This window comes from Aquarana catesbeiana, linkage group LG13 (genome assembly GCF_042186555.1).
Source record: "Aquarana catesbeiana isolate 2022-GZ linkage group LG13, ASM4218655v1, whole genome shotgun sequence".
In the NCBI taxonomy this organism is placed as follows: domain Eukaryota; kingdom Metazoa; phylum Chordata; class Amphibia; order Anura; family Ranidae; genus Aquarana; species Aquarana catesbeiana.
Window position 1 is genome coordinate 94,000,764 of NC_133336.1, and position 26,909 is coordinate 94,027,672.

At 47.1% G+C, this 26,909-nt stretch overlaps 1 protein-coding gene across 1 annotated transcript in view; it reads left to right on the forward strand.

The window, feature by feature from the left end:
• The first annotated feature begins 12,637 nt into the window (after nucleotides 1-12,637).
• The window catches only part of LOC141116540 (uncharacterized), a 132,690-nt gene continuing 118,418 nt past the window's right edge, over nucleotides 12,638-26,909 (forward strand). Inside the window, exons 1-2 of the mRNA XM_073608939.1 lie at nucleotides 12,638-14,714; nucleotides 15,201-15,601. Of these exons, the coding sequence (XP_073465040.1) occupies nucleotides 12,708-14,714; nucleotides 15,201-15,601 (2,408 nt within the window). The 5' untranslated portion in view covers nucleotides 12,638-12,707. The remainder of the gene's footprint in view (nucleotides 14,715-15,200; nucleotides 15,602-26,909) is intronic.

Below are 26,909 nucleotides of genomic sequence, written 5' to 3' on the forward strand. Positions count from 1 at the left end.
TTTGTGCAAGGCATCATTCACATCAGGCAATGCTTCTTGTGAAAAGCAAACCCAGAACTGGTGTATGTTTTTTATAGGGCAGTGCAGCTGTAACCAACAGCTCCAATCTCATCTCATTGATTGAAATCTAGTTGGCTGACACCTCACTCCAATTAGCTCTTGGAGATCTCATTAGTCTAGAGGTTCACATACTTTTTCCACCTGCACTGTGAATGTTTACATGGTGTGTTCAATAAAAACATGGTAACATTTAATTCTTTGTGTGTTATTAGTTTAAGCAGACTGTGACTGTCTACTGTTGTGACTTAGATGAAGATCAGATCACATTTTGTGACCAATTTGTGCAGAAATCCATATCATTCCAAAAGGGTTCACATACTTTTTATTGCAACTGTATATGCTCTTCGGAGCCAAAATCACCATATCCAGGAACTGCAAAAAGGCACTTTGTACCGTTAGCTGCGATGAAACGTAAAATCTCCTGGATCATGGCCCAGGAGAAGATTGTCAGCAAGCTGCTGGACAAAACCCACAAATTTGAATTAATCTGGGAGCCTTGGGTGAAATACGTAGGAATACTATTGCTTCCAGGCTCATAGTTGACCCCGATTATTCCCACACTCTCTATGTGACCTTCTTTTCATCCTACTCTTACTCGCTTTTCTTTTCTCTCTTCTTTTCCCTTCCCTATATCTCTTCACGTGGAGAGGAAGCATCTCCCTTGTCTTTTTGCCTCCAGGTGGATGTCGGCCGATATCATTCGAATAGCCTCTTAAACGGTAATGGATTTGGCCATAAAGTAAGGTACCTAGAACCGAACACTCAATACCATAAAGAGCTGATTATTTGTTTCTATGTCCGCATAACTCCACATATCCCCCACAATGAAACTTCAGGGGCAGATCAGGGCAGACACGCTTCTCCCATTCAAACAACCATTTGCATTGTCTGGAGGAATTGACCAGGTCTGTCACAGTGAGTTCCCCTTGGGGTGGAGAGATGTCCTATCATGATCAGTCATACTCCTGTTCATTCACCGATTCGATCTTTAGTCGTTTGAACAGGATTGACTTGCTGCTGCATTCGGACAGCGGGTTCGAACGAACTAGTCTCCCTGATCTAGTATTAGTCCCAGGTAATTCCTGGGCAGGGTGATCGCATACCTACTTTATCTAGTGGTCAATCATAGATAATTGTGGTTGTTGTACACCTGTATCAGTTTTGTATTCTCACCTGACTTGCCTTACCTGTATTTGAAACTAACATGTATTTTTGTACAACTTGAAAACAATAAAAATATTGAAAAGAAAATTGAGGAGGAAGAGGATTGTCACTCAGCATAACAGGATAGTCACTCAGCATCAGCATAGGCAGTCTTGAAGGGATCTCACATTAAAAAAAAAAAATCAATCGTTACATCAGCATCAGGTGCTTGGTAGCTGATGATCCAAGACTGATTCATTTTTATGAAGGTCAGCCAATCGACCGATTCGGTGGACAGGCGCACCCTGTGATCGGTTACAAAGCCTCCAGCAGCACTGAATGTTCCGAAAGAACTCTGGATGCAGAACAGGCCAGTAGCTCAATTGCATACTGTGCAAGCTCTGGCCAGTGATCCATTCTCAAGACCCAGTAACCCAGAGGATTTTCGGTGGGAAAGGTGTCCAAGTCTGATCTTGCCCATAGGTAATCCTGCACCATGTGAATCAGACGCTGGCAATGGTTGCTGGAACCCATCAGACCTTGGGGCTGCAGCCAAAAAAATTGTCTTAACGCATCGGTCAGAAGGCCATATTCTCCACTGCTCCTTCTGTGACTGATCGAAGCCTCAGCAACACGTTGTCCAGGAGAACCAGGAAATTGTAACCTCGCAGGCTCTGGAAACGCATTGCACAAACCTTTCTGCAAAGCCTCCCGAAGATGTTTCATCCTCTGCTCCCTCTTCGATGCTAAGATAAGGTCTGCAACTTTACCCTTGTAACGTGGATCAAGGAGGGTTGCCAGCCAGTAATAATCCCTCTCCTTGATACCACGAATACGAGGATCCTTTCGCAGGCTTTGCAGGATCAGGGAGGCCATGCAGCGTAGGTTTGCTGAGGCATTTGGTCCGGAGTCCTCTGGGTCACTAAGGACGACATGATCCTCAGCCACCTCCTCCCAGCCACGTACAAGTCCATGGGTTTCTTGGGACTGTAAATGATCCCTTAAAGACTGTTGCTGATGCTGAGTGCCAGGCTCCACCTCCATGCTGACACAATCCCCCTCCTCCTCCTCTTCCTGTGTGATCGGCGGGCACGCAGGAACACTGTCTGGATAAAGGGGGCCTTGAGAGGTAAGGAAGTCCTCCTCTTCCTCCCTCTGTTCTGCCTCAAGTGCCCTGTTCATTATTCCACGTAGCGTGTGCTCCAACAGGTGGACAAGAGGGACAGTGTCACTGACGCATGCACTGTCACTGCTCACCATCCTCGTGGCCTCTTCAAATGGTGACAGGACAGTGCATGCATCCCTGATCATAGCCCACTGGTGTGGGGAAAAAAACAAGCTCCCCTGACCCTGTTCTGGTGCCATAGTCGCATAGGCACTCATTGATGGCCCTCTGCTGCATGTGCAGCCGCTGCAGCATGGCCACGTTGAGTTCCACCTGGTGGGCATGTCACAGATTAGGCGGTTCTTGGACAGGTTAAATTCCTTTTGGAGGTCAGCCAGCCGAGCACTGGCATTATATGTATTATATGTATATTATATATTCCTGGCCTGCCTCAGGACCATAAGCCTGGGTACCTGCCCAAGAACCGCTGCACCACCAAGTTAAGGATGTGAGCCAAACAGGGCACATGGGCCAGTTGTCCCTGTCGGAGGGCGGACAGGAGGTTGGTGCCATTGTCCCAAACCACCATACCTGCCTTAAGCTGGCGTGGCGTCAACCACCTCTGAACTTGTCCCTGCAGAGCTAACAGAATCTCTGCCCCAGTGTGGCTCCTGTCCCCCAAGCACACCAGCTCAAGCACCGCATGGCATCTTTTTGCCTTTGTGCTTGCGTAGCCCCTTGAATGCCTACGGAGCACCGCCAATTAGTCGCCATGTAGGCCTCTTTCACGGTTTCAGTTTAAATACAATCAAATTCATGGTTTTGAAGCACATTCCCCCTGATGCCAGGGGAGGTAGTAATGATCAAAAACTGTTACAACTAGAATCACGATGAATCTATTTACTCAAAGCTACAGAATACCCTAGAATAAATGATATGCTTAGTTATAAACCTTTTTTATAGCAAAGTGATCTTTGACGCTCCTACAACTTCTTTTCTCTATCCCCCCTTTTTCCCCCTTCCTTCTCCTCCACCCCCCTCCTCCTGTCCCCCTTTCCTCCCCCCAAAAAACCCCCCCCCTCACTTCCATCTTGGCCATAAATATATATTCATAAATTATTATTAATCATCATATAAGTAGACCCATCTGAATTTTTAATATAATTAAAATTATGTTTCTTCTTTTGTACTTTAGAGCAACCATAAATACTTGTTATTTTGAATGGCTAACATGTAATTATATCACAATAAAATATTACAATTGTCATATAGTTCTTGCATATTGTTATTTAAACTATGCATGTTTTTTCCTTTTCTCCTTTTTTCTTTTTCTCTTTGTTAAGTTTTTATAAATAATAATTATGTATATTCGCCATTGTAAATGTATCTGCGTCCCCCTTTTTCATGGCTATGTGTGTCCCCCAGTATTGTTTCCATCTATAGCTTTGCCTCTGGTCTTTCCCCCTTTTTTGGGGGGAAATATTCTGTTCCTCATGGTCTTTGTGTGCAGCTTTGGGCGATCGTATGGACGCCCAGGGTGCCGTTGCTAATTAGCCCGACACCCGATCTCCTGCACGCACGGTGTGTGCGTCACCGTGGCTTAGGAATCTCCACTTGTCTTCTTGACAGGTGGGATTTCCTTCTCCTACCACCAGAGGGACTCCTTTCCCCACCTCGTTGACCGAGCCATAGGACTCGGTGGAGGTGAAGGAGTCTATTGCCATGGTGACGCGCGTGCATGTACAGTGCAGCCTTCACGTCTGCATCCGGTCCCACGGACCGGATGGATGGTATAAATAGCCACCATTAGCAGCATGGAGACATTGCAGGATTCCAGAGACCCATGCACATTACTTCTCTTTATCCAGGTAACAACTACGAGCTATTTTACCCTAGGTTCTCTTGGCAAATATGAAAGTTAGTTATAATATTTCCCCTCTCCTTTTTTGAAGACTATGTCTCTGTTCCACTGTTGCTTATACAGCGGATTATTTGCTTATTACTGCCTTATTTTTTCACTAGATATACTTGCTAAGTGAGTTACTATCTGATGGTGCTTTGGCCTCTGGCTTCAAGCTAGCTGCTACATTTGCTCCTGTAAGTTCCTTTTGATTTTTATTCTTATTTTTACTCTTTCTTGCCCATAAGTCTGTAAGGAAATTCCATCTCTTCCTCAGATATTAGGGGTTAGTGTTGTGTCTTTTCCATTTTCAGTTGGTCTTTTATACCATCTATGATCGTCTGTAGTACATGGATGCTTTGATGTAGCAGAAACCACTAGTCATCCTGGCAGTAGCAATAAATTCCCTATTCATAGGAGATACGGGTAAGCAGCAGTGCCCTGTTCTTGGGAGACGCATATGCATAGATTTGGTTGTAAGATTTGTAAATTGTGAATCTTCTGTACAGACACCAGAAATATTCTAATTGTTTATTTATTTTTGTTAGAAGGCACTGTACTGTGCATGTGACCAGCATCCCCTGAAGAAGCCCGTTTATAGGGGCAAAACATGTTGGGAAGTCCATCCTGCATTGCTATATCACTGTTACTGTATTGAACTGTACTTGCCATAAGTATTTTCTATTCTTTGTTTTTATTGGATGAATTTCTATTTTTCAAATAAATGCATCTTTTATATAATTGACAATTCTCTTTAATTGCACCTTAAAAATCCCAACTTCCCTTTATCTACTACCTCTATCTATGGGATGTGGTGCTAGTTGAAATTGTGGGTATTCGTGTTCAATTATATATCTAACTGTAAATACTGCAGCTGCTTGCCTGTGGTATTAATAGGATCAGAACAACAGCAATTGTCTTCATGTAGCTTTAGGTGCACACTGTGCAGAGGACACAGTACACTAACTGTAAATACTGCAGCTGCCTGACTGTGGTACTAATAAGATCAGAAGAACACCACCAATTTTCTTCAGGTAGCTTTAGGTACACACTGTGCAGAGGACACAGTACACTAACGGTAAATACTGCAGTTACCTGCCTGTGGTATTAATAGGATCAGAACAACAGCAATTGTCTTTAGGTAGCTTTAGGTGCACACTGCAGAGGACACAGTACACTAACTGTAAATACTGCAGCTACCTGCCTGTGGTACTAATAGGATCAGAATAACACCACCAATGTTCATCAAGTAGCTTTAGGTGCACAGTGTGCAGAGGACACAGTACACTAACTGTAAATACTGCAGCTGCCTGCCTGTGGTACTAATAGGATCAGAAGAACACCAGCAGTTGTCTTCAGGTAGCTTTAGGTGCACACTATGCAGAGGACACAGTACACTAACTGTAAATACTGCAGCTGCCTGCCTGTGGTACTAATAGGATTAGAATAACACCACCAATGTTCATCAAGTAGCTTTAGGTGCACAGTGTGCAGAGGACACAGTACACTAACTGTAAATACTGCAGCTGCCTACCTGTGGTACTAATAGGATCAGAAGAACACCAGCAGTTGTCTTCAGGTAGCTTTAGGTGCACACTATGCAGAGGACACAGTACACTAACTGTAAATACTGCAGCTGCCTGCGGTACTAATAGGATCAGAATAACACCACCAATGTTCTTCAGGTAGCTTTAGGTGCACACCGTGCAGAGGACACAGTACACTAACTGTAAATACTGCAGCTGCCTGACTGTGGTACTAATAAGATCAGAAGAACACCACCAATTTTCTTCAGGTAGCTTTAGGTACACACTGTGCAAAGGACACAGTACACTAACTGTAAATACTGCAGTTACCTGCCTGTGGTACTAATAGGATCAGAACAACAGCAATTGTCTTTAGGCAGCTTTAGGTGCACACTGCAGAGGACACAGTACACTAACTGTAAATACTGCAGCTGCCTGCCTGTGGTACTAATAGGATCAGAATAACACCACCAATGTTCATCAAGTAGCTTTAGGTGCACAGTGTGCAGAGGACACAGTACACTAACTGTAAATAGTGCAGCTGCCTGCCTGTGATACTAATAGGATCAGAAGAACACCAGCAGTTGTCTTCAGGTAGCTTTAGGTGCACACTATGCAGAGGACACAGTACACTAACTGTAAATACTGCAGCTGCCTGCCTGTGGTACTAATAGGATCAGAAGAACACCAGCAAATTTCTTCAAGTAGCTTTAGGTGCACACTGTGCAGAGGACACAGTACACTAACTGTAAATACTGCAGCTGCCTGCAGTACTAATAGGATCAGAATAACACCACCAATGTTCTTCAGGTAGCTTTAGGTGCACACTGTGCAGAGGACACAGTACACTAACTGTAAATACTGCAGCTGCCTGCCTGTGGTACTAATAGGATCAGAAGAACACCAGCAATTGTCTTCAGTTAGCTTTAGGTGCACACTGTGCAGAGGACACAGTACACTAACTGTAAATACTGTAGCTGCCTGCCTATGGTACTAATAGGATCAGAAGAACACCACCAATTTTCTTCAGGTAGCTTTAGGTGCGCACTGTGCAGAGGACACATTACAGTAACTGTAAATACTGCAGCTGCCTGCCTGTGGTACTAATAGGATCAGAAGAACACCAGCAATTGTCTTCAGGTAGTGTTAGGTGTACACTGTGCAGAGGACACAGTGCACTAACTGTAAATACTGCAGCTGCCTGCCGGTGGTATTAATAGGATCAGAACAACAGCAATTGTCTTCAGTTAGCTTTAGGTGCACACTGTGCAGAGGACACAGTACACTAACTGTAAATACTGCAGCTGCCTGCCTGTGGTACTAATAGGATCAGAATAACACCACCAATGTTCATCAAGTAGCTTTAGGTGCACAGTGTGCAGAGGACACAGTACACTAACTGTAAATAGTGCAGCTGCCTGCCTGTGATACTAATAGGATCAGAAGAACACCAGCAGTTGTCTTCAGGTAGTTTAAGGTGCACACTATGCAGAGGACACAGTACACTAACTGTAAATACTGCAGCTGCCTGCCTGTGGTATTAATAGGATCAGAACAACAGCAATTGTCTTCAGGTAGCTTTAGGTGCACACTGTGCAGAGGACACAGTACACTAACTGTAAACACTGCAGCTGCCTGCCTGTGGTACTAATAGGATCAGAAGAACACCAGCAATTGTCTTCAGGTAGCTTTAGGTGCACACTGTGCAGAGGACACAGTACACTAACTGTAAATACTGCAGCTGCCTGCCTGTGGTATTAATAGGATCAGAACAACAGCAATTGTCTTCAGTTAGCTTTAGGTGCACACTGTGCAGAGGACACAGTGCACGAACTGTAAATACTGCAGCTGCCTGCCTGTGTTACTAATAGGATCAGAAGAACACCACCATTTTTTTTCAGGTAGCTTTAGGTGCACACTGTGCAGAGGACACAGTACACTAACTGTAAATACTGCAGCTGCCTGCCTGTGGTACTAATAGGATCAGAAGAACATCACCAATTTTCTTCAGGTAGCTTTAGGTGCACACTGTGCAGAGGACACAATACACTAACTGTAAATACTGTAGCTGCCTGCCTGTGGTACTAATAGGATCAGAAGAACACCACCAATTTTCTTCAAGTAGCTTTAGGGGCACACTGTGCGGAGGACACAGCACACTAACTGTAAATACTGCAGCTACCCGCCTGTGGTACTAATAGGATCAGAACAATAGCAATTGTCTTTAGGTAGCTTTAGGTGCACACTACAGAGGACACAGTACACTAACTGTAAATACTGCAGCTGCCTGCCTGTGGTACTACTAGGATCAGAATAACACCACTAATGTTCATCAAGTAGCTTTAGGTGCATACTGTGCAGAGGACACAGTACACCAACTGTAAATACTGCAGCTGTCTGCCTGTGGTACTAATAGGATCAGAAGAACACCAGCAGTTGTCTTCAGGTAGCTTTAGGTGCACACTATGCAGAGGACACAGTACACTAACTGTAAATACTGCAGCTGCCTGCCTGTGGTATTAATAGGATCAGAACAACAGCAATTCTCTTCAGGTAGCTTTAGGTGCACACTGCGCAGAGGACACAGTACACTAACTGTAAATACTGCAGCTGCCTGCGGTACTAATATAATCAGAATAACACCACCAATGTTCTTCAGGTAGCTTTAGGTGCACACTGTGCAGAGGACACAGTACACTAACTGTAAATACTGCAGCTGCCTGCCTGTGGTACTAATAGGATCAGAAGAACACCAGCAATTTTCTTCAAGTAGCTTTAGGTGCACACTGTGCAGAGGACACAGTACACTAACTGTAAATACTGCAGCTGCCTGCCTGTGGTATTAATAGGATCAGAACAACAGCAATTGTCTTCAGGTAGCTTTAGGTGCACACTGTGCAGAGGACACAGTACACTAACTGTAAACACTGCAGCTGCCTGCCTGTGGTACTAATAGGATCAGAAGAACACCAGCAATTGTCTTCAGGTAGCTTTAGGTGCACACTGTGCAGAGGACACAGTACATTAACTGTAAATAGTGCAGCTGCCTGCCTGTGATACTAATAGGATCAGAAGAACACCAGCAGTTGTCTTCAGGTAGCTTTAGGTGCACACTATGCAGAGGACACAGTACACTAACTGTAAATACTGCAGCTGCCTGCCTGTGGTACTAATAGGATCAGAAGAACACCAGCAAATTTCTTCAAGTAGCTTAAGGTGCACACTGTGCAGAGGACACAGTACACTAACTGTAAATACTGCAGCTGCCTGCAGTACTAATAGGATCAGAATAACACCACCAATGTTCTTCAGGTAGCTTTAGGTGCACACTGTGCAGAGGACACAGTACACTAACTGTAAATACTGCAGCTGCCTGCCTGTGGTACTAATAGGATCAGAAGAACACCAGCAATTGTCTTCAGGTAGCTTTAGGTGCACACTGTGCAGAGGACACAGTACACTAACTGTAAATACTGTAGCTGCCTGCCTATGGTACTAATAGGATCAGAAGAACACCACCAATTTTCTTCAGGTAGCTTTAGGTGCACACTGTGCAGAGGACACATTACAGTAACTGTAAATACTGCAGCTGCCTGCCTGTGGTACTAATAGGATCAGAAGAACACCAGCAGTTGTCTTCAGGTAGTTTTAGGTGCACACTATGCAGAGGACACAGTACACTAACTGTAAATACTGCAGCTGCCTGCCTGTGGTATTAATAGGATCAGAACAACAGCAATTGTCTTCAGGTAGCTTTAGGTGCACACTGTGCAGAGGACACTGTACACTAACTGTAAATACTGCAGCTGCCTGCGGTACTAATATAATCAGAATAACACCACCAATGTTCTTCAGGTAGCTTTAGGTGCACACTGTGCAGAGGACACAGTACACTAACTGTAAATACTGCAGCTGCCTGCCTGTGGTACTAATAGGATCAGAAGAACACCAGCAATTTTCTTCAAGTAGCTTTAGGTGCACACTGTGCAGAGGACACAGTACACTAACTGTAAATACTGCAGCTGCCTGCCTGTGGTATTAATAGGATCAGAACAACAGCAATTGTCTTCAGGTAGCTTTAGGTGCACACTGTGTAGAGGACACAGTACACTAACTGTAAACACTGCAGCTGCCTGCCTGTGGTACTAATAGGATCAGAAGAACACCAGCAATTGTCTTCAGTTAGCTTTAGGTGCACACTGTGCAGAGGACACAGTGCACGAACTGTAAATACTGCAGCTGCCTGCCTGTGTTACTAATAGGATCAGAAGAACACCACCATTTTTTTTCAGGTAGCTTTAGGTGCACACTGTGCAGAGGACACAGTACACTAACTGTAAATACTGTAGCTGCCTGCCTGTGGTACTAATAGGATCAGAAGAACACCACCAATTTTCTTCAAGTAGCTTTAGGGGCACACTGTGCAGAGGACACAGCACACTAACTGTAAATACTGCAGCTACCCGCCTGTGGTACTAATAGGATCAGAACAACAGCAATTGTCTTTAGGTAGCTTTAGGTGCACACTGCAGAGGACACAGTACACTAACTGTAAATACTGCAGCTGCCTGCCTGTGGTACTACTAGGATCAGAATAACACCACTAATGTTCATCAAGTAGCTTTAGGTGCATACTGTGCAGAGGACACAGTACACTAACTGTAAATACTGCAGCTGCCTGCCTGTGGTACTAATAGGATCAGAAGAACACCAGCAGTTGTCTTCAGGTAGCTTTAGGTGCACACTATGCAGAGGACACAGTACACTAACTGTAAATACTGCAGCTGCCTGCCTGTGGTATTAATAGGATCAGAACAACAGCAATTGTCTTCAGGTAGCTTTAGGTGCACACTGCGCAGAGGACACAGTAAATGTCAGGAAAGTCCTGTCAGTATCAGACGCCCTGTGCGGGCAGTCGCACGCATGCGCACGCGCACCAGACGGGCTATTTAAACTGATCTGTCACATGAGAATCTTGCTGTCTGCTCTACAGCGTTACGTGTGCACTTCCTGAGAACACTTCCTGTTTCCTGTACTAGACCCGGCTTGTTCCTGATTATCCTAGCTGTCTGCCTGCATCTGATCCCAGCTTGTCTCCGACCATCCCTGCTTTCTACCTGCATCCGACCCCGGCTTGTCTGAACACTCTTCTGCCTGACCCTTTGGCTCATCTACAGTCCGCCTGGCTATCGATCCGGCTTGTCTGACCTTCCAGTCTGCTGCACCAGTGTTCCAGTCTGCTTTCCTGTGTGTTCCAGCCTTCTATCCAGTTCCAGTCTGCTGTGTGGTTCCAGTCTGCTGCACCAGTGTTCCAGTCTGCTGTCCTGTGTGTTCCAGCCTGCTATCCAGTTCCAATCTGCTGTGTGGTTCCAGTCTGCTGCATCAGTGTTCCAGTCTGCTGTCCTGTGTGTTCCAGCCTGCTATCCAGTTCCAGTCTGCTGCACCAGTGTTCCAGTCTACCTACCAGATCAGCTTAATCTCCACTGCACAGTGTTTCCAGAGTTCCAGACCTACCTCCTGCTGTTGATCCTGCCAGGCACTCATGCCACTCCTGACTCTTGTGCTTCCTGTATACCCTACCAGGGCCCTCGAGTCGGAGCTGCAAGAGAGGCCATCCCCTGCAAGTCGGGCTTGTCCACAAGGTACGTGACAGTAGCAGACAGCCATGACCGAGCCCGAGCAGGGAGCCTCTCCTATGGAAGAACTTTGTATGCACCTGGCCGGCCTTACACAGGCTGTTAAGAGTCTCCAGGAAGGATATACACGTCTGGAAGAACGGGTCCAAGTACTGTCTGGTCCCACTGAGACCCAGGGATCTTCTCTGCCATCTACCTCTGCTAGCAGTACTACTTCCCCTACAGTAGTGATGCTGCCCCCTGAACCAAGCGTTTCCACTCCTGAAAAGTTTTCTGGAGATCGAAGTAAATTCAGGGCATTCCGGAATGCATGCGAACTGTACTTCGCCCTTCAACCTCGCACCTTCTCGCTTGAAGCCACCAAAGTAGGTTTTGTGATCTCACTACTCCTGGGTGACCCCCAAACATGGGCTCACCGCCTTCTGGAACTGAAAGCCGAGGTGTTGACCAATTTAACCACCTTCTTTGATGCAATGGCCCAGCTATATGAGGACTCACAGCTTTCTGCAACCGCAGAAGCCGCCCTGCACACCCTTCAACAAGGGCGTAGGGCAGTAGAGGACTACGTTGCGGAATTCCGCCGATGGAGTGCAGACACGGACTGGAATGACGCTGCCCTCCGCTACCAGTTCCGTATGGGACTTTCCGACCCTTTAAAAGATGAACTGGCCCGAGTGGGAATTCCTCTGACTCTGGATGCCTTGATTAATCTTGCCATACAGATCGACCGACGGTTGAGGGAGCGAAGAGCAGAAAGAGGTGCTGGGCCTACTCGCCCAACCTGGATGTTGCCTAGGGTCCCCAGCTATACCCATCCTGCACCCACCTCTAGTCCTGCTGTTTCACCTGATACCTCTGAGCCCATGCAACTTGGAGTCCTCCGCCCATCTCTCACGACGGAGGAACGCCAACGTCGCCGGGCTAACAACCTGTGCCTGTACTGCGGGGAACCCGGACACTATGTCAGGAACTGTCCTAACAAACTCCGTAAGTGCCTGTCTGTCTCCTCTGGTGATGTGACTGCTTGGCCTAAGACTTCCGCTCACTTGACTCTTTCTATATCTTTGCAGCTCCCAGGAAAGACTTTACAGGTTCCCGCTATCATTGATTCCGGGGCTTGCAGCTGCTTCTTGGACTCATCCTTTGCAGCTAAACACCAGATCCCACTGCGTTACAAGGCCCATGGACTCTCTATTCATCTGGCCGACGGGTCTGCAATAAAATCTGGGCCGGTTATACAAGAATCCGCTCCCCTTTCAGTCACCATCTTCAACTTGCACCAAGAACTGCTTCGCCTGGACATCATCACTTCTCCTTTATTTCCTATTATTCTTGGCATGCCGTGGCTACAAGCCCATAACCCTACTATCAACTGGGTCACAGGAGAAATTACGTTTTCCTCTCAGTACTGTCAACAGTTCTGCACTTTGAAGGACTCTGGTGAATCCCCTGCTCTGTTATGTCTCAACACCGATTCTGAGTTATTCCAGGCGGTCCCCAAGGTCTATCATGACTTTTTAGATGTCTTTAGTAAAAAAGGGGCTGAAACCCTTCCTCCTCATCGGGCTTACGATTGCCCCATCGAGCTCCTTCCCGGAGCCGAAGTTCCCTTTGGCAGGATATTTCCTTTGACCGAGCTGGAGCAAGGAGCACTAAAAGCATACATCGACGAGAACCTAGAAAAGGGTTTCATCCGGCCCTCTACATCCCCAGCAGGTGCAGGCATCTTTTTTGTTGAAAAAAAGGATCACTCTCTTCGTCCTTGTATAGACTACCGCGAACTCAATAAAATAACTGTTAAAAATCGGTACCCTCTCCCCTTGCTACCAGAATTATTCCAGAGACTGGGGACTGCTACTATTTTCACCAAATTAGATCTCCGAGGGGCTTACAACCTAGTTCGCATCAGAAAAGGGGATGAGTGGAAGACAGCTTTCCGCACTCGCTTCGGGCACTTTGAATACATGGTGATGCCCTTTGGACTATGTAACGCCCCTGCAACTTTTCAGTACTTCATAAATGATGTTTTCCGGGACTATTTGGATCTATTCGTCATAGTCTACTTAGATGACATTCTCATCTTTTCTTCTTCCCTGGAATCCCATCGCAGACATGTTAAATGTGTTTTAGCTCGACTCCGGCTACATGGCTTGTACGCTAAGGCTGAAAAGTGCGAGTTCGAGCAAGAGAGTATTCCATTCTTGGGGCTAATTATCTCCGTGGAAGGGATCAAGATGGATCCCCATAAGGTTGCGGCAATTCTTGACTGGCCAGCCCCTACTGACAAGAAAGGAGTCCAACGTTTCATTGGCTTTGCCAACTTCTATAGAAAATTCATTAAGGGGTTCTCAGCCATCATTGAGCCCATCACTCAATTGACCAAACAAGGGGTGCGTTTTCATTGGTCGCCTGAAGCTCAATCCGCCTTTGAATCTCTCAAAAGACTGTTCACCTCTGCTGCTGTTTTGAAACATCCCGATTCCTCTTTACCATTTGTCCTGGAAGTGGACGCTTCTGAGAGTGCTGTTGGTGCGATTCTTTCCCAGCGACAAGGGACCAAAGCTCTGTTATACCCTGTAGCCTTCTTTTCTCGCAAACTATCATCCGCAGAAAGGAATTATGATGTAGGAGATCGGGAACTACTGGCCATAAAATCCGCTCTGGAAGAGTGGCGGTATCTTTTGGAAGGAGCTGCTCATCCTATTCTGATCTACACAGATCACAAAAACCTGGAATATCTTAAATCCGCAAAGAGGTTGAGACCGCGACAAGCCAGGTGGGCCTTGTTCTTTTCCAGGTTCTCCTTCCACGTGACCTATCGGCCAGGCTCCAAGAATATAAAACCTGACGCTTTGTCTAGGATGTTCCACAAGCCTCAAGAAACCTCACCTCCAGATACGATCCTTTCTCCTGGAAATTTTTTCCTGTTGCAAGAAGACCTACTTTCCCGGATTAAGCAAGCTTCTGTAGGGTTGGTACCTGCTATGAGAACAAAACTACAAGAAAAGGATGGTCTGCTTTGGTTCGGGAGTAAGATCTTTGTACCTGAAGGCCTACGGGTCACAATTTTAGAACTTTGTCATGATCACGCACTAGCAGGACATTTTGGTGTTACCAAGACGGCTGATCTTGTCCTGCGCACCTTCTGGTGGCCCCAAGTGCCTAAGGACTGTAAGAAGTATGTGGAATCCTGTACCATCTGTGCTCGGAATAAAGTCAGTAGAACCAGGGCCTGGGGATTACTGAAACCTCTACCTGTCCCAGACAGGCCATGGAAGATGCTGTCTATTGACTTAATTGTCGAGTTGCCTCCGGCTGAAGGGCACACTGCCATCTTTGTGGTGGTAGATCGGTTATCTAAAATGGCTCATTTCATTCCAATGAAGGGTACCCCCTCTGCTCCTGAAACTGCACAAATGTTCATTAGAGAAGTGATTAAACTCCATGGAATTCCGGCCAATATCATTTCTGACCGAGGAGTACAATTCACTTCCCGATTCTGGAGAGCCTTGTGTAAAGCCCTAGGAATTGAACTATCATTTTCCACCGCCTATCACCCCCAGACGAATGGCCAAACGGAGAGGACCAACCAGACTCTCGAGCAATATCTTCGTTGTTTCTCTTCCTTTTCTCAAGATGATTGGTTCTCGTTGCTCCCCTTGGCTGAATTCGCCTATAATAATGCTGTCCATTCTGCCACAAAGCAAAGTCCGTTTTTTGTCAATTACGGGTTTCACCCTACCTTTTTGCCCAGCTCCATTCCTGAAAGTTCCGTACCAGCAGTCCAGGAAACAATAAATTTTTTCTCTGTCAATAACCAAATATTACAGGAAACCATGACGAAGTCCCAAGAACGTAACAAGATAACTTTCAACAGGAAAAGACGTGGGGAATCGCTGCTCGAACCAGGTGATCTTGTATGGTTATCCACTGTAAACCTGAAACTGACTTGTCCCTCCAAGAAGTTGGGTCCTAAATTCCTGGGTCCTTTTCCTGTAAAAAGGAAAATAAATGAAGTAGCTTTTGAATTGGAACTCCCGGACTCACTCAGAATTCATCCTGTTTTTCACGTTTCCCTGTTGAAACCTTCTGTCTCCAATCCTTTTCCTGAACGAAATCTGAATCCTCCAGATCCTGTAATAGTGGACGGTGCGGAAGAATTTGAAATTGAAGCCATCCTTGACTGCAGGAAAAGGAACAATCAAGCCCAATTCCTGATCAAGTGGAAAGGGTATGGCCCGGAAGAAAACTCGTGGGAGCCTGAGGAGAACATCCATGCTAAAAGCTTAGTTCAATCCTTTAAGAGAACCCATCCTGAGAAATGGGCCCAGTTGGGCATCCGGAGGCTGCCCCTTGGGGGGGGGCAATGTCAGGAAAGTCCTGTCAGTATCAGACGCCCTGTGCGGGCAGTCGCACGCATGCGCACGCGCACCAGGCGGGCTATTTAAACTGATCTGTCACATGAGAATCTTGCTGTCTGCTCTACAGCGTTACGTGTGCACTTCCTGAGAACACTTCCTGTTTCCTGTACTAGACCCGGCTTGTTCCTGATTATCCTAGCTGTCTGCCTGCATCTGATCCCGGCTTGTCTCCGACCATCCCTGCTTTCTACCTGCATCCGACCCCGGCTTGTCTGACCACTCTTCTGCCTGACCCTTTGGCTCATCTACAGTCCGCCTGGCTATCGATCCGGCTTGTCTGACCTTCCAGTCTGCTGCACCAGTGTTCCAGTCTGCTGTCCTGTGTGTTCCAGCCTGCTATCCAGTTCCAGTCTGCTGTGTGGTTCCAGTCTGCTGCACCAGTGTTCCAGTCTGCTGTCCTGTGTGTTCCAGCCTGCTATCCAGTTCCAGTCTGCTGTGTAGTTCCAGTCTGCTGCACCAGTGTTCCAGTCTGCTGTCCTGTGTGTTCCAGCCTGCTATCCAGTTCCAGTCTGCTGTGTGGTTCCAGTCTGCTGCACCAGTGCTCCAGTCTGCTGTCCTGTGTGTTCCAGCCTGCTATCCAGTTCCAATCTGCTGTGTGGTTCCAGTCTGCTGCATCAGTGTTCCAGTCTGCTGTCCTGTGTGTTCCAGCCTGCTATCCAGTTCCAGTCTGCTGCACCAGTGTTCCAGTCTACCTACCAGATCAGCTTAATCTCCACTGCACAGTGTTTCCAGAGTTCCAGACCTACCTCCTGCTGTTGATCCTGCCAGGCACTCGTGCCACTCCTGACTCTTGTGCTTCCTGTATACCCTACCAGGGCCCTCGAGTCGGAGCTGCAAGAGAGGCCATCCCCTGCAAGTCGGGCTCGTCCACAAGGTACGTGACAGTACACTAACTGAAAATACTGCAGCTGCCTGCGGTACTAATATAATCAGAATAACACCACCAATGTTCTTCAGGTAGCTTTAGGTGCACACTGTGCAGAGGACACAGTACACTAACTGTAAATACTGCAGCTGCCTGCCTGTGGTACTAATAGGATCAGAAGAACACCAGCAATTTTCTTCAAGTAGCTTTAGGTGCACACTGTGCAGAGGACACAGTACACTAACTGTAAATACTGCAGCTGCCTGCCTGTGGTATTAATAGGATCAGAACAACAGCAATTGTCTTCAGGTAGCTTTAGGTGCACACTGTGCAGAGGACACAGTACACTAACTGTAAACACTGCAGCTGCCTGCCTGTGGTACTAATAGGATCAGAAGAACACCAGCAATTGTCTTCAGGTAGCTTTAGGTGCACACTGTGCAGAGGACACAGTACACTAACTGTAAATACTGCAGCTGCCTGCCTGTGGTACTAATAGGATCAGAAGAACATCACCAATTTTCTTCAGGTAGCTTTAGGTGCACACTGTGCAGAGGACACAATACACTAACTGTAAATACTGTAGCTGCCTGCCTGTGGTACTAATAGGATCAGAAGAACACCACCAATTTTCTTCAAGTAGCTTTAGGAGCACACTGTGCAGAGGACACAGTACACTAACTGTAAATACTGTAGCTGCCTGCCTGTGGTACTAATAGGATCAGAAGAACACCAGCAATTTTCTTCAGGTAGCTTTATGTGCACACTGTGCAGAGGACACAGTACACTAACTGTAAATACTGTAGCTGCTTGCCTGTGGTACTAATAGAATCAGAAGAACACCAGCAATTTTCTTCAGGTAGCTATAGGTGCACATTGTGCAAAGGACACAGTACACTAACTGCAAATACTGTAAATACTGTAAAAACACCTGCCTGCCTGTCAGTAGAAAGAGAATAACAGGAATGGATCTAGCTAAACTGAATACAGTGTGTGTGTGTGTATATATATATATATATATATATATATATATATATATATATATATATACATACAACACCTAGGATGCAAATATATGCACAATACACTGTAAGTGAAGCTAACTGACTCGCCTGCCTACTCTATCTAACTTAAATCAAATGACACTGCTGTCTCTCTGTCTATCTCTCTCCGCCGCAACACACTACACAAGGCCGCCACAGGCTGCCTTATATAGTGTGGGGCGTGTATTAAACCCCCTGAGCCAATTACGGCTGTCTGTACAGATGGCGCTGTGATTGGCCAAGCATGCGGGTCATAGTGCATGCTTGGCCAATCATCAGCCAGCAATGCACTGCGATGCCGCATTGAATTATGGGCCGTGACGCGCCACTCGAATTTGGCGCGAATGGCCCCATAAGGTTCGCAATTCGACAAACGGTTGAACAGGCGATGTTTGAGTCGAACATGGGTTCGACTCGAACTCGAAGCTCATCCCTAGTCCCATGTTGTTTTTCTTTTCACCATGTGTTTGTTTTTATTATGTATCACTAATTGTTAATACTTATATATTCATGTTACAACAAATGTTCTATCTTATAAGAATTCTCTGTGTTCATGGTCCATTAAAGTCCCACTTTTGAGGAACTTTTATGCACACTATGTATTAGGGATGTGGACCTGAACCAGTTTCTATCCAGTCAGTTGGCATTAACTATTGTACTTTATTATTGTAGAACCTTACCAATTGCTGTTCCAAGGAGAGATCTACAGAGCTTACAATCGGAAGGCCTTCGCTTTAATTTTGGGTAATAAAAAACCCAGAATTAATAAATTGACAGTGTATGTTTCGAAACCGAGTGGTGGGCTTGGCCTCCCTAATTTATAGGCCTACTATCCAGCTGCTCAAATAACTCAGCTTTCCTACACAGCGGCCAAGGGATCTACAACCCTCTGGGTCTCTATTGAAGCTCTCTTGTGCCACCCTTTTGCCATTGATTCTCTAATGTGGCTTCCTAGCCGTCTTAACCCCCCTATTTTGTGTCCTACCCTGTCTTATTCACTAGCGGTTTGGGATGGAGTAAAACATTGAAAACCACTGTCAGCTCTACATACCCCGCTGGCCCCGTTGTTCTGCAACCCTGAGCTCTCCCCCAAACTGAGTCTGATACCATTCCTATGGTGGCTTAACAAGGGGCTTTTTAGGATAGGTGACTACCTCAACGGGGATTAACCATACTCATTGCAAAATTTTAAGAATACGTTGCAAAATGTATTTTGGTACAATCAGCTTATCTCTTTTGCACAATCTAAACTTAATTTGGTAGAGGGACCCCTTACACTCACAAATTTTGAATTATCTTGTCAAAAGAAAGGCCTTTTAGGGGGTCGGATATCTACGGTATACGCCACTCTTACTGACCTGACTACTAAGCTCCATTATATGACTCAATGGGAACGGGACTTGAATACCACTGTTGAATTGTCTGACTGGCAAGATATTGCTTATGCTTTATCCAAAGTATCTATTAACCCAACACTAATTGAAGCAAACTATAAAACACTCCTACATTGGTATTTTGTCCAGACTAGAGTTGCGAAGATGTACCCATCTGCATCCCCCACTTGCTTTAGGCGTTGTGGCCAGATGGGTACAATGTATAATGTTTGGTGGCATTGCCCTGTAGTCACCAGATTTTGGATCTGAATATTTAATTTGATATATTCGGTGACAGGGGTTAATATCCGTAGAGCCCCGAAACCAGCGCTTTTTCTAAAGTTTCCTGATGAGGTCCCCCAAAAAAAAAAAAAAACGATAAAACTAATTACATTTATATTTTTAGCAGCTAGAATAACTATTGCTAAATATTGGAAGCATTCGATGATTCCCCTTGAGTGTGTGAAGAATAAACTTAACTGGTTCATGGTTAATGATAGACTTACCTGTATTCTTCGCAACTCTACCAAGAAATTTGATGCAACATGGTATCCATTGATACAATACTTATCTGTAACTTAATTCATTTCTGGCTGGCCCCCTCTTTCCTCTCTCTCTTTCTTTCCTTCCTTTTGTTTTCCTTTCTTTGATCTATTCCATTTTTCTCCTTTTCTTCTTATATTTTTTTGTTTGTCTGATTTCTTCAATAATTGCAAGATGTTCTGATAGAACATATAGTTCTATGCTGATGATATTCATAGGCATGTACACAGGGATTTCCTCTTACTGGTCTCTTTTTTTCCCCTGTGTGCCTCTGTGTAAATCCATGACTGGTGTATAGCTGATGCCCCGTATGCCCCGCCTTAAACCATAACCCCAACTTATTTATCTTATTGCTGATGAGGTACACAGATGATCCGCCCCTTTCTGTGTGCCAAACACTGCGCTTATGGGATAAGCCCCTCACTCTAAGCAGCTGCTTAAAATTACAAACTCATGTGATATAAAATAAATGATACACTATATAATTGCCCTCACCAATAGTGTGATCAAATAGCAGCGCTAAAAACCTAAAACAAATTATTATTTTTTTGTGATTGCTCAATGTGATACCTAAAAATAGCAATATGTGCCCAAAACAAATGAACCAAAAATTGTTTCTAATAAACATCCATCGTGCAGTCCATTTGTGTAATTGTGTAATTGCGTCCACAAATGGACTGCACGATGGATGTTTATTAGAAACAATTTTTGGTTCATTTGTTTTGGGCACATATTGCTATTTTTAGGTATCACATTGAGCAATCACAAAAAAATAATAATTTGTTTTAGGTTTTTAGCGCTGCTATTTGATCACACTATTGGTGAGGGCAATTATATAGTGTATCATTTATTTTATATCACATGAACTTATTTATCTTACCTTACTTAAATAAGTACACCACATTATCTGAATTAAATGGCCATCCGGCCCCTTTATTAACATATTACAAATTTTGTAAAATTAAGTATATATATATATATATATATATATATATATATATATATATATATATATATATATATATATATATATATATATATATATATATATATATATATATATATATATATACTGAAATATATAGAATACAATATATAATAACACCAACTTTTTAAACTACTGCTATGTCTGAGGTTCATGAAGGAAGGTATTCTACCGCATCGGCTGCACCACCACCACCTCTGCATCCTGGCCCCTAGCCGTGATCCCACCAGCTGAGGGACGAACTATTGCCACTGCAGCCCGATGGCCAGTAGCCCGTTATTTCCAGATAGGGAGGGTACCCATACCGAGATAGGACCAACCTGTCCCCACACCATATCCTGTTTACCTTCCACCATTCCAGCCTTCACGAACCAGAGACCCCTGCCCATATCAACCTCAATACACAATAACATTACATACCATACAGCCAACAACAGGGAAGGAGGGAGGGTGGGAAAAAAAAACTTACTGCCTGTGTCCTGTCTCCTACACTGCTGCCCCACGAGTTAGCTGACCCCTCCCTCTGCAGGGGTCAAAATTAACTACAGCCACACCTAGGATTGCCACCTGTCCAGTTTTGACCCAGACAGTCCGGGTTTTGACACATGTGCCCAGGTTTCCACCCACTGGAAACCCGGGCACACATTTCACCGTCCTGTGGCCAGTGGCAGCCGGATCTCTGTCTAGAGGGGCTGTGCACCTGATCCCGTGCCCGCTATCACTGTCACACAGCGGTGCGCTCTGAGCCAGCGGGTGCCCTGTGATTGGGCGAACGTGCCATGTGCGTAGCGGGCTGGGCGGCAGACATGGGGGTCTGTGAATGGCCCTGCGGAGCTAGTGCTGGTCACGTGTGGAGGCGGGGGCGGGGCTGGACTGTGGATTCGATAATTGCGCCTGCTTGCTCCCTGAGTCCTGCCTCATGATGTCTGTCTCCTGAGGTCTCATCTGCTCTGTCAGCTTAACCCCCTCCTCTCTGTCACCCCCCTTACTCTGTGTCACCCACTTCCTCTGTGTCACCCCCTCCTTGTGTCAGCTCCCTCTCGTCTTTGACACCCCCTCCTCTCTGTCACCCCCCTCCTCTGTGTTACCCCCTTCCTCTGTGTCACTCCCTCTCCTCTGGGTCACGTCTCTTCTCTGTGTCACCCCTCTCCTCTGTGTCAGCTCCCCCTTCCTCTGTGTCGCTCCCCCTTCCTCTGTGTCACCCCCTTCCTCTGTGTCACCCCCTTCCTCTGTGTCACCCCCTTCCTCTGGGTCACTCCCTCTCCTCTGGGTCACCCCCCCTCATCTGTGTCAGCTCCCCCTTCCTCTGTGTCGCTCCCCCTTCCTCTGTGTCACCCCCCTCCTCTGTGTCACCCCCCTCTCCTCTGTGTCACCCCCCCGCCTCTGTGTCACCTCCCTCCTCTGTGTAACCCCCTTCCTCTGTCAGCCCCCCTCCTCTTTGTCACCCCTCCTCCTCTCTGTCACCCCCTCTTCTCTGTCACCCCCTCCTCTGTTTCAGCTCCCCCTTCCTCTGTGTCAGCTCCCCCTTCCTCTGTGTCAGCTCCCCCTTCCTCTGTGTCAGCTCCCCTTCCTCTGTGTCAGCTCCCCTTCCTCTGTGTCACCCCCCCTCCTCTCTGTCACCCCCCTTCCTCTCTGTCACCCCCCTTCCTCTCTGTCACCCCCCTTCCTCTCTGTCACCCCCCTTCTCTGTATCAGCTCCCCTCCTCTGTGTCAGCTCCCCTTCCTCTGTGTCAGCCCCCTTCCTCTGTGTCAGCTCCCCCTCCTCTGTGTCAGCTCCCCCTCCTCTGTGTCAGCTCCCCCTCCTCTGTGTCAGCTCCCCCTCCTCTGTGTTAGCTTCCCCTCCTCTGTGTCAGCCCCCCTTTTTTCTCTTTCTCTCAGCCTCTCGCTCACCCCCTCTCTCGCACCCACCACTCTTTCTCTGATCCCCCCTCTCTCACCCCCACCCTCTCATCCCCACCCCTCTTACCCCATCCCCCTCTCTCTCTCTCTCTCATCCCCCACCCCTCTCACCCCCACCATCTCACCCCACCCCCTCTCTCTCCTGCCTCCTCCTCCTTTCTCTCACCCCCCCTCACCTCCTCCTCTCTCTCATGCCCCCTCACCTCCTCTCTCTCTCACCTCCTCCTCTCACCTTCCCTTTTTTTCACCTCCCTCCCCCCACCTCTTTCCCTCCTCAAGGGATGGGGGGCCCCATGAGGATGGCTGTATGGGGCCCCAATAATTGCTAACATCAGCCCTGTGAGTGCACCAGTTCAGATATGTCTTGAACCCTGTGTCATGCCGACATACTTCTCCCCAAGGCTCCCCACACAATGGAAGGAAGGAAAACAGCACCACAGTAGAGGAGCTCCACCCCCAAACTCCAGCTCCCACACTTCCTGGCTCCAAGAGGCTCTCGGTAAGGCAGTCTAATGGGGGTCTTTCGGGGCAAGGGACACTGATGGGTGGGTTCCCTGATCTAATCAAGGGGGGACCGATATAAGGGAAGGGGAGTCTGTGGGGAGGGAGGTGGACAGTGCCAGTAGGGCAGTGGACGGTGTCAGTAGAGCAGTGGATGGTGTCAGTAGAGCAGTGGACGGTGTCAGTAGGGCAGTGGACGGTGTCAGTAGGGCAGTGGACGGTGTCAGTAGGGCAGTGGATGGTGTCAGTAGGGCAGTGGATGGTACCAGTAGTTACCATCCACGCTAACCGTGACGCATTATTTCTCACCTCCAGTTTATTGAAATCCTATCGTGTATACCACAAAAAAATTTGCCATGCACCGCTAAAGTGTTTGGGTTTGGCTTGAGGAAAAGGTGGCAACCCTAACCACACCTACCCTTCACCACTGACCATAACTCCCCCCTTTCAGCCCTAACCCACTTCCTATCAGGAAATTCCCTGTGCTACCTACCACAGATATCCCCCCAGTCATGCTGGCCCTCTACCCAGGTTTCCTTTAGCTGCGGGCCTGTTCTTGACTGGTGTATAGCTGATGTCCGGTATGCCCCACCTTAAACCATAACCCCAACGTATTTATCTTACCTTAATAAATAAGTACACCACACCATCTGGATTAAATGGCCATCCGGCCCCTTTATTAACATAATACAAATTTTGTAAAATTAACTCTATTTAAATATATATATATATAAATATATATATACAACATATAACAACACCAACTTTTTAAACTACTGCTATGTCTGAGGTTCACAAAGGAAGGTATTCTACCGCATCGGCTTCACCACCACCACCTCTGCATCCTGGCCCCTAGCCGTGATCCCCCCAGCTCAGGGACGAACTATTGCCACCTTCTTGCCACTACAACCCGATGACCGGTAGCCCATTATTTCCAGATAGGTAAGGTACGCATACCGAGATAGGTCCAACCCCTCCCCACACCATATCCTGTTTACCTTCCACTATTCCAACCTTCATGAACCAGAGACCCCTGCCACAGACTCCCACCAGTAACCACCTCACACGTGGGAGGCCCGCCACAGCCTCCAGGCCCACTGTAGCCCATCCTGGAGCCACAGGAACCACATGTCAATCCCCACTGCTGACAAGTAAACCCCATTGGCCCTCAAATACAGGCCAATGTCCTGTCCAACTAGCAGTGGCGGACCACCGGTCCCCTATTGCGCACCACAAACTTCGCCACTGCCTTATTGACCTCTATCCTGGTCTTGTTGATCGATGCAACTGACTGGGCCCCCCTCCAAGCTGTCCTGCCTATTATATCCAACCACACCACCACCGTCTCAGGAAAAGCTAATCTTAAACTAAGGAAGTCCCATTTAACATCCCGAATAAGATCCCTAGAGGCCCTGATACTCAGGTCATTACCCCAGACGTGCAACAACAGCACCTCCGAGTGCCTATCCAACCTAGCATTAAGCTGCACTTCAGGAAGAACGCGTGACCATAGCATGCCCGGAATCCCAATCCAACGTACTAAAGCCCCCTCCCTTGAGAAACCCAGCTGCCTGCCCTCCTGTTTGGCCAGGGCCCTTTTCGCCCCCCAATGGACATAAGAGTGCCCCAGGATCCACATCAGGCAAACCGGGCCTGTAAGACAGAAAACACAAAGGGAAACATAGACACACAACCAACACTATTCACACCACCCCACAAAAGGAAAAATACAAACATTACCCAAAGACAACAAACCCCACAGAAAGACATACACAGACAACACCAGACAGGACCTGTCTACCCGGGCACTACCATACCCCCAGACCACTTCCCCAACCCATCAAAGTAAATGAGGGCACACATAGTGCTGGAACCGTTGAAATTCCCAGTGACCAATATGTTGAAGAATCTGGTCACTGACACCTCACCTCACCGCCTCCGTAGCCACCCCAATTCTAAAGGAATGGGAAGAATAGTCCCGAAGGGAGAAACCCCTCGCTGCTAAACTCTTCCGGATGACCAATGTGACCAATCCGTCCTCCACGGACACGTCCAAAACTTCCAAACCCCTAACAACCGGCTTCAAGGGGCTATCCAATTCACCTACCCGTAACGCCCGAAAAAAGCTAACACAAAAGCTGTTCTGAACAACTGTACCTCAAATGGCGAAAAACAGTCCTGGGTTAAATACCCACCGAAACAGTTAACATCCCCAATGACACCGGTCACCGGGAATCTAGCTTGCAGCACCCCCTTCTGTAACCCCTCAAAGCCTTACACACTATAAATGCCTTTGTAACATTCTCCACCCCACTCAGCTGAAACATAAACGCAAGGCCCGACATCTTCCTGTTGACCGAAGCAATGGACACCCCTTCGTCACAGTTCTTACCCAGGAAATACAAAAGTACCTGTAGTCTATCCTCATCGCTGGAACAACCGCTGGCACTACTCACCAACTCAAGCCATTCCTGCCATACCTTCTCATACGCACGCCACGCAGAGTCCGCCACCGAGCGCTGCACCAATGCCATCACGGTGTCAAGACGAGCTCCCACATACACCTGGGGCACGGGACTCCCAGCTGCTCTGCCCCGGTGCCAACTGCCGGAACTGTTCCCACTGTAAACGAGAAAGCGTATTAGCCACCTCATTCTCCACCCCAGGGATGTGCACGGCAGACACACAAATATTCAGTCATAAACACAGTAATACCAGATGTCGCAGCAGTCATACTACCGGTAAAGAGGATGCCAACAGCGAATTGATGGCCTGTACTACCCCCAAATTATCGCAATGGAAATGAACCCTCCGGTTCGCGAATTCCGAGCCCTGGTCCGCACACCACCGCCCATCGAAGTAAGCCGCATATCCCACCGACCCCGCTGCATCAGTGAACAGCTCAAGCTCTGCAGCCTGGACCCCTGGCCCCAGCCAAAAGTACCTACCATTATACTGCTCCAAAAACAAATACCACACCTGCAGATCATCCTGATGGTCCTGACCCAGACTCACGAAATGATGCGGTGCCTTGACTCCCGCAGTTGCGGCTGCCAGGCCCCTGCAAAAAACCCCACCCATTAGCATAATTCTGCAAGCAAAATTCAGTTTTCCCAACAAGGACTGCAACTCCTTCAGCTGAACCTTAGAACGCTGAGCGACCGCAGCCACGGTCACTAGAAGATCTTCAAATTTATCACTTGGTAACCTACACTCCATCAATGTAGTTTCAATTATGATAACCAAAAACTTCAAGACCGTGGTCGGGCCCTCCAATTTTTCTCGAGCCAGGGGAACCCCAAAAACCTGAAAGATATGCTGCAAAGTAGCCAACAGAATGAAACAAGACCGCTCCCCCGGTGGACCTATCACCAAGAAATCGTCCACATAGTGCAAGACAGAACCAATGCCAGACAAGTCCTTGATGACCCATTCCAGAAAGGAACTGAACAACTCAAAGTAGGAACAAGAGATAGCGCAGCCCATAGGTAGGCACCTATCCACAAAGAACTGGCCCTCCCAACAACAGCCCAACAAACGAACACTATTCGGATGAACTGGCAACAGACGAAAAGCGGACTCAATGTCGGTCTTGGCCATGAGCGCCCCCTTTCCAAATATCTGCACCCACTGCACCGCCTCGTCCAATGAAGCGTAAGACACAGTACACAATGACAGATCGATCGCATTGTTCACTGATCCCCCCTTTGGATGAGATAAATGGTGGATCAGTCGGAATTGATTTGGCTCCCTCTTGGGCACAACACCCAAGGGGGAAACCACCAAGTTCCCCACCGGCGGCCTATCGAATAGGCCAGCCATCCTCCCAAAAGCAACCTCCTTACGCAACTTACTCCCTACCACCTCCGGATGCTTGTACGCCAATCTAAGATTAGCCGAAAAAGGGGG